The sequence below is a fragment of the Apteryx rowi genome, unplaced genomic scaffold, assembly GCF_003343035.1.
Source record: "Apteryx rowi isolate R43461 unplaced genomic scaffold, aptRow1 scaffold_22, whole genome shotgun sequence".
NCBI lineage: Eukaryota > Metazoa > Chordata > Aves > Apterygiformes > Apterygidae > Apteryx > Apteryx rowi.
The window spans coordinates 4,746,856-4,759,746 of record NW_020448530.1 but is presented as its reverse complement, the minus strand read 5'-3'; the positions used below and the strand labels follow the sequence as shown (position 1 = coordinate 4,759,746).

General features: G+C 35.8%; 1 protein-coding gene across 3 annotated transcripts in view; it reads right to left on the bottom strand.

Moving 5' to 3' along the window:
• Nucleotides 1-12,891, bottom strand: part of HTT (huntingtin) — a 95,997-nt gene that overhangs the window by 49,702 nt on the left and 33,404 nt on the right. For all 3 annotated transcript variants that reach the window (XM_026064558.1, XM_026064560.1, XM_026064559.1), the window contains 11 exons: nucleotides 12,610-12,749; nucleotides 11,797-11,860; nucleotides 11,304-11,404; nucleotides 9,731-9,877; nucleotides 8,459-8,579; nucleotides 8,155-8,231; nucleotides 5,301-5,452; nucleotides 3,031-3,233; nucleotides 2,099-2,225; nucleotides 1,219-1,346; nucleotides 315-425 (listed from right to left, as the gene is read on the bottom strand). In XM_026064558.1, coding sequence (XP_025920343.1) covers nucleotides 315-425; nucleotides 1,219-1,346; nucleotides 2,099-2,225; nucleotides 3,031-3,233; nucleotides 5,301-5,452; nucleotides 8,155-8,231; nucleotides 8,459-8,579; nucleotides 9,731-9,877; nucleotides 11,304-11,404; nucleotides 11,797-11,860; nucleotides 12,610-12,749 — 1,371 coding nt within the window. The remainder of the gene's footprint in view (nucleotides 1-314; nucleotides 426-1,218; nucleotides 1,347-2,098; nucleotides 2,226-3,030; nucleotides 3,234-5,300; nucleotides 5,453-8,154; nucleotides 8,232-8,458; nucleotides 8,580-9,730; nucleotides 9,878-11,303; nucleotides 11,405-11,796; nucleotides 11,861-12,609; nucleotides 12,750-12,891) is intronic.

Sequence of the window (12,891 nt, the reverse complement as noted above, 5' to 3'; positions counted from 1 at the left end):
TTGTATATTTAGCATGAGTATATTTAAGTGTAGTAATATAGTGGGAATGACTGAAAGGGAATCATTTTGCTGGAAAGAAAAATCTCCACATGAAATTTAAACAGTACAAACTGGTCAAATTTTCAACAGCAGCAACCTAAACCAGAAAATCTGCTTTAGCACTTTTTCCCAACACTTTGGCAGCACAATGCTTCTAGGACTGTCTCTCTCAATAGCATCAATTTTGAAATAAAAAAAATAAAGCTTTTTTCCTAATAAAGACCACAAATATTGGGTAACTTAATACTATAAAGAACAAAACACTGATCTTATACCTTTCCAATGTCTTGAAGAGTTGCAAGTTCCAAAATTTGAGATAGAACATCTAAAGCAGATCGTAAGAAACATCCAAACTTTTCATTACTGTTCTGGAGATCCAAAGTAACCTTATCACAAAAATAAAACAATCTTTTACTTAACAGTTACCAAACAAGGAGAGAAATTTTTTTTTTTTTTTTTTTTTAAAAAGTGGGTATATGCACTAAATGATCTTCTGCCTATAATTTCAGCATAGTTCAGTCAATACCACTGCCATCTTAGCCCCTCCCTTGTTGGTGGAAAGGTAGGAGTTCATTTTGACTAGTACAAAGAAAGGGGTGTTCCAGCCTACAGCACCCAGGAAGGCCTAGGATGCTGACAACTAATGGAGAATGGGATAATGCATTTCTTAGAAACACAGTAGGTGTAATATGAATATGCCCCTCTCATACAAGTCAGAATATCAAGCCCCTATGGAGTTCATCTTCTATTACCTGAACTAATGAGGAAAAAGCTTGCCCACCCTGGAATAAATTGCTGAGACAATGGACACCATGATCCGCTTGGCACGGCCAGGACAGTGAAGGATCAGTTAGTGTTTATAACAGCAGAGAAACAAGCCATAAGATGACAACGCCTATTTGATTTTTTTTGATTTTTTTATTTTTTTTTTAAAGCAGATGCTTGCTTGTCTGTGGAAACAGTGTGAGAGCCTCAACATACACCACAAGCCTTGGACAGTTTGAGCTTCTCTCAGAGGTCAGTCCTGGGCTACAGCTTAAGTCCTGGAACCCATTTTATCTGGCATTTTCAATTCAGTAATGGAGCACATGGTGTCAGTCTCAGCAGAGGGCTGTTTAAAGGAACACAAAGCAATTGCCTGACCATATTTTATTTCACCCAAAGGATATAATGCAGTACCTTATAATTAGCATGGGTAGCCTTTAAGACATCATATAACTTCAGATATGATGGAAGATGATAAAAGCTTCCTACTGAAGATGATTTACTTGTTGGAACAGGTCCAGTAGCATCGGTTTGCCTAGTAGCTTAAAAGTAAAGATTTTAAATAGATTAGCACAATATATTTTCTAAGGTACTCATGAAATACAACTAAATATTATGAAATACACTCAATTTACCATATCTGAATTATTAGACAAAATATCACAGTTAGCATGAATTTTTGGATCTTTATATATGTGTGTATATATATATTTTTTAACTGCAAAAACACATTCTGTGCAACTAGAAAATGAACTAGCATTCCAAGAAACTAGCTTTCTATGGGACAAGAGAAATTAAATCAGAGGGCTTATTATTGACATGCAAATACAATTTCCAATTGCCATCTACTTCCTTCACTCATTACTAAGAATAAGAGTTTAAGATACAGAATCTTGCTTTCCAAGAACAGCGTAGGCTACTCCTGCCAAAAGCTGCAAAGCAACTCTAACTTCTGTCAGTAAAATACATGCAAACATTGCTTTTTAATTTCAGTCAATAGCTGAGAAGATTCAGAAAAACAGTGATGAGAAAGACCCAGAAGTTCCCTGCTTCTAAACAGTACACACACACACATGAAAAACACCCACACACAGACACACAGTTGACTTTCCTGCAATGCAATACTGATGATAATTTGATTTTTTTTTTTTGACAGTAGGCAACCTGGCCTTTTGAATCAATATTAAAACTTCAGAAAATAAGTTACTCAGTCAATTATATCCTCTCTCTGTGCCGTAACCATACTCCTACTACCCCTCCCAGCTCCTATCCCCATGTAAATAAATGTGCCTACCTGGGCTAGTTTCAGCCCCCTTTTTAGGGCTCATCGGTACAGAAGCCTGTTCCACAGACTCCCTCTCTTTCCCCTTCCTCCGAATTGGGCTAAGAGAAGGTGGGTTTGTGAGAGAAGGTAACGCTGCCTAGAATTGAAAGAAGCATCAGTAATTTTTACACACAAGTAGCTTTTCTTCCTCTACACAAACACAAGCATATTCATGTTTTGCTTAAAATCCTCTTTATTTGACTGTCAGTTAAATCAAAATATCTCAGCTTTTTGGATCAGGACATGAGCGCCCCGAGAAGTTTAACAGAGTCCCTACTTTTCATATGAATTTTAGCATAAGCCAACCAGAGGACATTAGAGTTCAAAGACTAAAATTTGATTCCAAATAAAAGGAACATTGGAAAAAATTTTTATACATCTTTAAAATACAAAAAACCCACTAATTCTAATAACATTACGTTACAGTCATTATCTCAGTCTCAAAATTTAGCTACTTCAAAAAAAGTACCTCATAAGAGCTGTTTCAGAAGTGAAAACATTTTGCAGAATATTCAGAAGACAGAATAATCATCTTTAGCCCCAAAAGGAGTTCACTGCTGCATTACAGCCAGCTGGCCGAACCAAGTCAACAAAAGTTTCCCAGAGTACATACTCCAGTACTCCATTTACTAGACACCCTCCCCAGAGGATTCACGTTCCAAGTGAAGTTACCAGGAATAAAAGGTTCAAAATTTAAGATAAGATTCCAAACTTTGCAGAACTAAACAAAATCTGCTTAGGTGAAATGCCACCACATTGAATCTCTTTTTCACGTTACTTTCCTACATGTAGCAAAGTCAAATTATCAAGATATTAGGTAGTTGCCTGTATCAATTCCAGAATGCATAGTTATGTACCACAACTGTATTTAAGTTATGTAATTTTATTATTTAAATGCAAACCTTTACTGCTGGGCCAGGAGCAACGTCATCCATTACATGTGCACAAATATTAATGACTTTCAGCAGATGAGAAAAAAGCTGTTCTACTAAAGTAACAAGAAGTCGGTCTGCCAGAGCGGGCCAGGGTTCCTCCTGCTTCGCAACACCTTGGTTCGCATCTTCTTCAACACTCCAGGGATTCTTTAAGCACTTGGGAGCACTTGCTGCAATAAGAATCACATTACTTGAAAAAATAAAAAGATGAAACTTGCAATTAAGTATCAGAAAATTGTAGAGATATATGTTCATCAGCTCTATATGAACAGGCAATCAAGTAGAAAAAAAATATTATTTTTTTAAACAGATACATGCATAACATTAAACAACAAAAAGATGTTAATTATTTGTACCCGGTCTGTGATTATAAGCATGTTGCACATTTTCTTTGGTGACCAGAGGAAATGTTTAGCTTTTAGGTGGTATCTAAATAGTTTGGATTAGTCCAGAAAAACGAAGCCTACAATGACAGAACTCTTCCTCATAAAAAAAGTTACAGGCTTTCCTCCACCAGGGAAGGCAACAAGTAGTTAAAAACTCAGGATCCATGCTGACACTAGAACAAGGGGGAGGAGGAGGGGGGAGATTTTTTAAAAAGTTAAAATCAGAGTTAAAAGAATTTTCCTACCTACTGGAGGAGTGATATTCTGAAGCAGAATTTCATGAGGAATAACATAAGACGTTTCCAAGTTTAATTTTTAATGTGACTGCATTTATGAGTGTGCACAGGTTTTCTTCCTGTCTCATAATCAAATTGTTTACCAAAAGGGATAGAATTGCCAAACAAAATAGACACAGCACATACAGTGAATCGTGAAATTGAAGTATCGAAGCTACACTGGTTAAGTTTGGTGGCTACACCTAAAGAAACAGATTTAAAAGCCAATAAATAAATGGCAAAGCACTTGTGAGCTATGTAATTCCTGGGCTGGTCACTCCACAGAGGATTCTTTTCTTCTCACTCCTTTAAAAGGAGCAAAGGAAACACCCAAGAAGTGTTTGTTAAATGTTAACTCATCTAACAGTAATAGCCCTTTGCTTCCACACAGGGCATCAGAAAAAAAAGAAGGAACGCAATGAAGTCACCCAGTTCATCCTCCTGCCTAAAAGCAGGGTCAAGTACATACGTATGAAACGTAAGATATTTTGAACCTACTCAAAGACTGTTCCACCTGGGACCTCCACAACCTTTTAAGGGTTTTGCTATCCTTACAAATAAAACAGGTTTCTCCCAGGATCCTTAGCAAGCAGCTGAAGTACTGTATCCCTACAAGATTAATGGAGCAAAGTTTCCTTTGCCCTTCTTGCATCTGTTTTCATATATACATATGACTGCATCTGCACCCATTTTTTGTTTTGATAACAGTACAATATTGCATCCTGTTCAACTTGTTATCCTCTATAGTCCTAGATCCCTGACTGCAGGACTGAGATTTAACCAATTACTCCCCATTCTGTACTCATTTAGTTGGAAATTCCTCCACAGGGGTGACAGTCATCATGTTTGAGTCCCTTTATCATTAAGGAACTGCATCCCTGTTTTCAGAACATTGCCAATTTGTTAAGATACTCTGAAAACGTAAGCCTGTCCTTTAAAAGGACAGCAACCTTTGCAAGATGGTCTCACCTGCAAGTTTATTAAATGCACACTCTTCAATCACTAATAATGAAGCTCTTGGCAACAGCAAACTAGCAGAGATCCCTGTGGAATCCCCAGTAATCTTTATAAAATTATTTTAAACCTAAAAATGCATTAGATTATTCCAAYGCAAGAGCCTTTCATTTTTCTTTGCCACTTGCTGGCTAGCAAATTCCTGCCTTTGAGAAGATTAGACTGTAGTTTCTAAAAACAGTGACAAAATTTAAAGTTCTAGCACAGACCAAGTACAAAAGGCAGCTACCAACTTTCAACTTACAGAAGAGCATAAAGTGAAACTGGAAGAGAGATGACAGTATCTCAGTTACAGTATTGGCTCTTAGAGATACAAAAATCAATCTATGCATCTAGCTAGCAGCTGTGAATGAGCTTTAGCTGTCTAGCTGATCAAAGCTTTTTTCTTACCAGAAGTGTTTCAAACCTCCTTGCTGGGTGCAAGAAGTTCCTTCTTCCTTTATTTCTTCTACTCAATCTTGGAAGTATTTTGTTGCATACAACCAGAATGGGGTAAGATAAAGGCATTCGGATGCTAACAGAATGATAACAGGACAATCCTACTTTTCTGTTCCCCCCCTACCTGCAAGCAAGTTTCCAGTCAAAATCAGAGCATCCTGATGTGCAGAAAGGTCCAGAGGGAACCATGCTGATGAAAGGAGAGAGAGGACCATGCCGGCCATTCCAATGGTACAGCCCTTCTGAGCTTCATCTGAAGCACTTGGCTGGGAAACTCTGGAAGTTTAATTGTGGAATGTTATGAAATAATTTTAAGTAAGTTCAAAGGCTCAGGCAAATAGCAGTTAAGTAAATTACTAATCTAAAAAAAATTCAGTACTATAGAAATATTCAAAATATTTGGCTAAACAATATTTAACACTCTGGTTTGAGTTTAAAAACTCACATATTTGTAGCAAAGATCTAACAGTAATTTGTATTCTTGAAGAGCTGTTACTTGTTATTTAAAAAAAAGTATCAAAGCTACTAGTGACATCTACTGATAAACAGGAAGAATTAAGTATTTATTTGCTAACTGATACAGTCCTAAGCTATCTCCAATTAAAATACTTGCAAATATGCAAGGTAGGGATGAGAAATCTAAGCAGTAGCACTGCAATGTAATGAGATACAAAAATTTAATCAATTGTAATCAAATCTTCTAGATTTCATTGGACAGATTCTATTCAACATCATAATTTGCTGCTGCATACCATTTCCTTTACAATAATTTTGAGATCAGACTGTCCCACACAATTCAAGTTTCAAAAAGAACAGGCACAGTTCACCAAAAGATGTTTGTCAGAATACTGCGCAAATCATACACATCATGCCAAAGATGTGAGACCTGCACAATACTACTAGCTTTCCTTCAGAACAGCACTTTATGCAACCTCTAAATAAAGGGATTCTTTTAAGTGTTTTTTTTTTTAATTTAAAATCTTTCAATCTAGTGCTCAGGTTTAATACCACAAGAACAACTTCACCAAGTGTAACTGTTATTTTGACAAAGCTGCGCTAGTAATATACAGTGCCTTTCATTCAAAACARAAGTTATATTTTAATATGCAAGTGTTGCTCACTTTACATACAGTTAGAAAACCATTAATTAGTTCATGCTGGATTGTACAGAGATGGAACKCAGCAGCTCCAATACTTTTTATTATTATTTATTTATTTGTGACCAGATGAATGTCAACACTTCAAGTCAGACAAGAATTTTGGTAACTTAGCACTAGAGGCCAAAACTCATTATCTTATTATCTAGTATGATAAACACTCATTGCACAAAAAAAAAAAAAAAATCCAAATTAATACGACCATGGGGAAATTTGCAAAGAAGGAATTAGAGGAAAGGGCAAATGCTATGCCGCTGCATCACCTAGGACTACTACATACATCCTGCAGCATTTTTTAAGGCAGGTAGAACAGAAGACACAGTGTTGCAAGTCTGCAAGAATAAGGAAGGAATATTCACAATAAAACAAACTAGCTTCAAGATTGAGAGGATAAAGGTTAGAGAACACTGAAATTGATTACAAACAGCTTGAACGAGAAACATTAGAAAGACCCAGATGGACACACACTATTTGTTAAATAACCAGTCCTAACCCTAGAAGCACTGCGTGTTAATTTTTTTTTTTTATCTTTCAGCTAGGCACTGCTCACATCCTAATCTACTCCCCTTGTTAAGAAACAAGGGCAATAGCTCAAAGGACATCTTTTAAAATGCATATGCAGAGCACATCACACTGAACAGCTGGACTAATAAGTGTCACTGGTTTGTGTCTGGCAAGGAAAGGAAGGACATGATGATAAGCAAAGCAGCAGCTTCCTTTTTATAAGAACAGATTTTACAATAGAAATTCAAGATACCAAAAGAGTAAAATCAGAGTAGCAACACCTCTTGCAATTCAGACAAAGAAAAAGCAAACAGTCTCTTTGGAAAGAAGACCACATATTAATGAAAAATTATTTAAATGTGAAGAGACCTAAGCAATTGAAGCAGCATACGGACTCAAAAGAGACGTGATTTGAACAATCACGTAAAAGGGAGACCACAAAATATATAATTGTGAATTTGGTGAGTGTAGACAGACAGGAACCGTAGTTAAAGAACTGCAGAGACAGCAGGACAGGTAACATTTATTAACAACTCTCTAAAAGGTAACCAAAACAACAACAAATCAACGCAAATAATGTTATGTATTTTAAAACAAACAAAGACCCCCAAAAAACAAAACAGCTCTCTATATTTGCACATGCTCAGTAGCTAGTTTGACAACTGGCAGCACAGCACATTGATAGCCAAAGGCAACATCAAAGCTTTAGAGTTGTCAGCTGTATAGCTAAGTTTGAAAAGCTTCTTCAGAATATATGATGGCCCCAAAGTACTTACATTACCTACGTAACACATATGTAAGTTTTATAGGCTCCTCATTTGCTGTTCCTATTCAGTGTACCAAACAAGAACAATTTAAATGCATTTGCCACTTCTACAGTTGTAAAAGCAGGTATGAACCAGCTTCCTTTACCTACTGTTTCCAGCATGAACATGAGATCGAGGTGAAAAAGAAGATGTTATGATTTTAAAGAGATCATACAAGACACTTAAAATCCTGAAGATAGACATTTTTTCAAAAGCATGGAAAATTTCTCCTACTACCTCTCTAYGCCCATTTGATAGACACTGACTTCATGCACCTTTTTATTATCAGGGGTTGCAGCCAACCCCTATGATACATGCTGTGGTTCCAGAGATGACAGAGTGCTGACACTAAATATGATGACAGCCTGATCTTACACCCTTCTGTATGAAGTTTTTAAATAACTGCTAAGCTTAACAGCAAATACCTAAAACAGAACTTCTGATACCCGAGCGTCCTCTGTTTTTGTAAACATGAGCACTRGAAGCTTGAACGCTGGATGAAGGAACATACCCGCAGTGCCATCCCATGCTCCAGGTGCAGACTGGAAATGTTGTGGAGAGAAGACACAGTGCTTCACAGCAGCCAAACTGAAAAGTCAACACCAAGTTAGAATCAGTTAGTTTCATCAATGGAAGAATTAGTGCGCATGCACACACACACACAAAAAAAGAAAAAACCCTACCACACCACACCTTGGAGTGGGAATTAAATAAGTTATCACTGTCATGGTACCAAAGCTACAGATATACATAGCCAGAAAATAATTTTAACTAAAGAAAAAAAATTAGTTGCTATAGTGACTAAGAAAACTCACCGTAAGCGCTCTTGTGGTGGAAGTTGTCAGTGCATGGGAAATTGCAGCAATAACCCTCGAAAGATTGTTTTCCATAGTGACATCTGTTGGACTTTGCAGCATATTGTAACCTCTGTATGTTCTGAAATAAAAACATTTATACTACTAGCACATGTACTTAAAAAGCTAAACAATACTTTAATCAGAAATGATTATGGCTTAAGTTACTATTATGTATTTTATAGATAACTTGTTAAAATGTAATGAGAAAAAACAAAATACGAGCGCATTCTAAATACCATATAAATATATTTTAATAATTTTGCTTCTCTACTAACAAAAGCAATTTACTTATAAATCACCTACTTTCTTTGTTAGCAAATAGAAACAGTAAACCAACTCTCAATACCCAACTAGGTTCTCTAGAAATCCCCACTAACTTAGCATTACATTTTGCTTCTGCTCAAACCCATCTAACATTTTTGTCTGTTCAAACTTGTGATTATTACTGTAGCATTAAAAAGAGCTATTTTGTATTTGAAATAACATATTCCCCACAAAGTTCTGTTGTGCCCATACTATTGTATATAAATCTGAGTAACATTATCAAGACCCTGTATGGAAAAAAGTTTATGTATAATATATATAATTATATATATTATACATAATGTTACTCAGATAATTATTATATAATTTATATAATTTAAAAACTTATATGACAAATTGATAGAAGCAAAGAGTCCACATATACATACAACTCAGCCTGTCTGTAAGACTGAGATCTAAATTAGAAAGTTTAGCAAACTATATATGGCAACAAAAGGACAGCAATGAGATCACACTATCAATATTAGAATTAATTTTAAAATTATAGTGGTAGTACAGACTTCTGCAATTACAGTCATTAAATCGGGATGTGAAGAGTGAGAAATCCCAGTCAATGTACCTGAAGAACCATAATGCATACAAGTGCAGCTTTGCAAGCTAATCATATGCACAATTTAATGGGTAAACTGGATGACTTTGGGATCAAGAGAAGAAGTTAATGTTTATCACAGAACAGCAATTACCTGTGATCAAAGTGTGAGCACTTCACTACCCAGTCACATACCAGTTTATCTTTCAGACCTATGCCTGTTTCCGAGGAGCCTAAAACTACTGCAAAAGCTCTTACAGATTGGAGAGACTATGCATAAGCGTATGGACTTGCAGGACCTAAATACGATTTCAGGCATTTTGAATTGAAATTTGGGTCCACATTACTTTTAAAACAAGACGAACCACATACCATACCTGGTGATAGTGCTCACTGCAAAGTGAGATGGAGGCTGTGTTTCATGCATTAGTAGTTTCAGGTAGACACTGCTTTGATCTCTTGCCACTGCCACGATTGGATCAGCCTGTCCTTGATCACAGTTATAAAACAGCTTTGGAACAAGCCTTAATGACAATTGTCAAAAAGGGAAAGTATTATTCAGAAATGATTTTATATACAACTCAGAAAGCTACGCGCACTAACTACACGCATCAAATTGTAAATCAAAACCATTAATAAAACTCACATTGGTCTAACCATTATGCAGAAGTCACCTTTACATGACTACTCTTTATTGTAAACCAAAGGGTTCAAATTAGGACTGCTTTAGACATGTTAGTTCAAAAAATATATATATATGCTACAATGACCTGATATATACCACRATACAATATACACTACAATACTACAAAAATATACTACAACTCTCTGCATGCTCCCCTACCTCCACAGGTTATCTTCCCCACTGACACCTATGTCGGCCGAAAATTAACTTCTACCAGAAAATGGTACTTTTTTTGACTATCTGATTTTATTAGGCTGGAAAATTTAAACACACAGTAAAATTAAAGTCTGCTTGAACAATAACATTTTCAGCTTAGGCAAAACTGAAAAGCTACAGAATACATTTATTTATAAGCTCATGGACAGTGCGTCCAATTAATGCCCATTTTGGCTGTTTCAAGGGGCTTCTGCGAGCCTGTAAACTAGTAACTTTCTTGGGAAAGCGAGTCTCTCCTCTAATTAGAACACATATGCAATACACCAAATCAACATGAAGATACAGAAAACTGACTGGTAACAACTCAGTTTAGCAAAATAACTGCATTTTCCAAATCATGTCCCTGAACAGGAGCAATTAATGCTAAATATGATGCAACAGTTATGACTTCTTTGCCGAGTTTCATCGTCCTTTATTTGTTATTAGGAATGGACAGCAATTAATAGTCTGAAGAACTAGGAGAGACTCCTCTGACAATAAAGTATTCCAGGAATTCAATATTAGGTGCTCCCAACTTATTTAAATGTAAAAGTTAAGTCCTTGAATTCAAATAAATTAAACTACCAACTAATTATTACTGTTTAGTGCCTTTATCTGGATACTAATTAAAACTCTAATGGGTTACAGCAAACACCTGCTTTTTAACAAGATTAGCTACTTTACTATAATCAGTGTGAAACATACTATTCATAATCATGTGGACACTACAGTGATTGACTGTGAGCACAACTCAGTAAAACTGCTAAATTTTAAGCCCATCAACTACTGTCAGGATAAAACTGAACAAATCACCCTCCAGAAGACTTGAAGAAGCTGCAACTGATCATGACCCTCAGAATGTAATATGGTTAAATATAATTGTAATGCTATAAAAGCAAAGCACAATTGCCTGTTGTTTAAGAACACATGCAGCTTTTTGATATCTGGAATGTGCATTCTCTCTCCTATCCCTCATTTAAATAAAACAAAAAACATTAAGCAGTTGTTTTAGTTACAGACACACAATAACATGCAAATCTCTTTCTGAACTCCTTTGTTTTAGCATATACCTCATTAATGAAGCTGCAGCTACATGTCGCACTCTTGGATCTTCATCTCCAAGCAGACAGATTACAACATTATTGAGCACTCTCTCCTGAAGTTTTAGGAGCTAGGAAATAAATTAACACCACAAAGTTCACTGAATGTTTTCATCATTCTGACCACACTGTTAAAAAATTGTTAATAAGTGAGATTTCTTCTGTCAGACTAGCCAGTAAGGTGACACTTACTTCCACACTGATGAACAGACCATTTTGATATTTTATAAACCTTTTTACATTTCTGGGAAACACACACACACCACTGTAATAGTTGCATCTTCGTAGTAAAGTATCTTTCCAGTTGTATCAGATCTTAGAATATGAGCCTACTTATGCAAGCCACACTTGTAACATATATCAGTGTTTACAGAATTTAAACATTAAGTGCTGAAATTGCACTTCTACCTTGACCCAGAACCACAAAATACTGACTGAAAGCTCACCAGTGTAATGTACTTACGCCAGTGTAATGATGAAGACCTCTGTGCAAGCTGTCTGTTTTTCCTTCCAGGAAACTGATTAGCCTATGATAAAATAGAAGACTTGGAGTAATTAGCACCATAAGAAGTAAACACAGCTTTGGCTACCTTTAGAAGGCAAGCTATTTGCTAAACTCTGATCTGGCTAGCCTAACAGAACAATTACATTTCTTTAATTAAAAAACATGATTTACACATTAGGATTGTATTTTTCTCACGCAGGTTAAATCAGATTCTTTTGAAAAGGTAACACATTCCAAAAGTCATTATTCAGAAAGAGTCTAATTTTGTATGAATAATGATAATATAATGAGTTTCAGAGAAAGACATTTTGTCTTTCAGCTTGGAAGAACCTGTAGAGAACAAGGGAATGCAGGAAAAGGCAAGTGAAATTTTATTTTTTCAGTATAACTGAGAAACTTAAAAGAGAGTCAACAAAAATGGAAAACAACCTTTAAATGTGTTTAATCAAGGACTTCCTTCTTTATTACAAGAAATCCAAATTAGGTTCTAGATTATATGATCTGATTACAGATTTTTAGAAGCTAAGATAAAACAAACCATCAAACTAAACACAGTGTTATTAGGATTGGCTTGGTAGTGAAATCAGTGTTAGCTTCCTACCATCCATATTAGGAATTCAAATATTCTTAATATGAATGTTTGGTCCAAATTATTTTTATGAAACCCATCAATTTTTTAAACAAGAAACTTCCCCGTTATGCTCCCAGTCTCCTATACACAGTCGCTTTGCATTGTAGCTACAATGCCCATAGAAAAATATACACGCTTACCGAAAATCTACCTCCGCAAGTGTTTCCAGAAGTTCTGTTCTTACTAGCCAGTACGAGCTATTCCTCAATGTAAGGAGGTCGACAACTAACTGTAAACCTAGTTCACTGTAACTGCTACTACATAAGCTCATGATGCAATGCTAAAAAGAAGAAACAAAAATGTTCAGTTATGCTATAGAACCAAAGTACGTAAACTACCACAAAAATCAATTTTATTTAAAACACACAAAGTTACTGCTTAAGAGCTAGGACGAAGTACCAGAGCTAGGTGCTTTTCAAGGC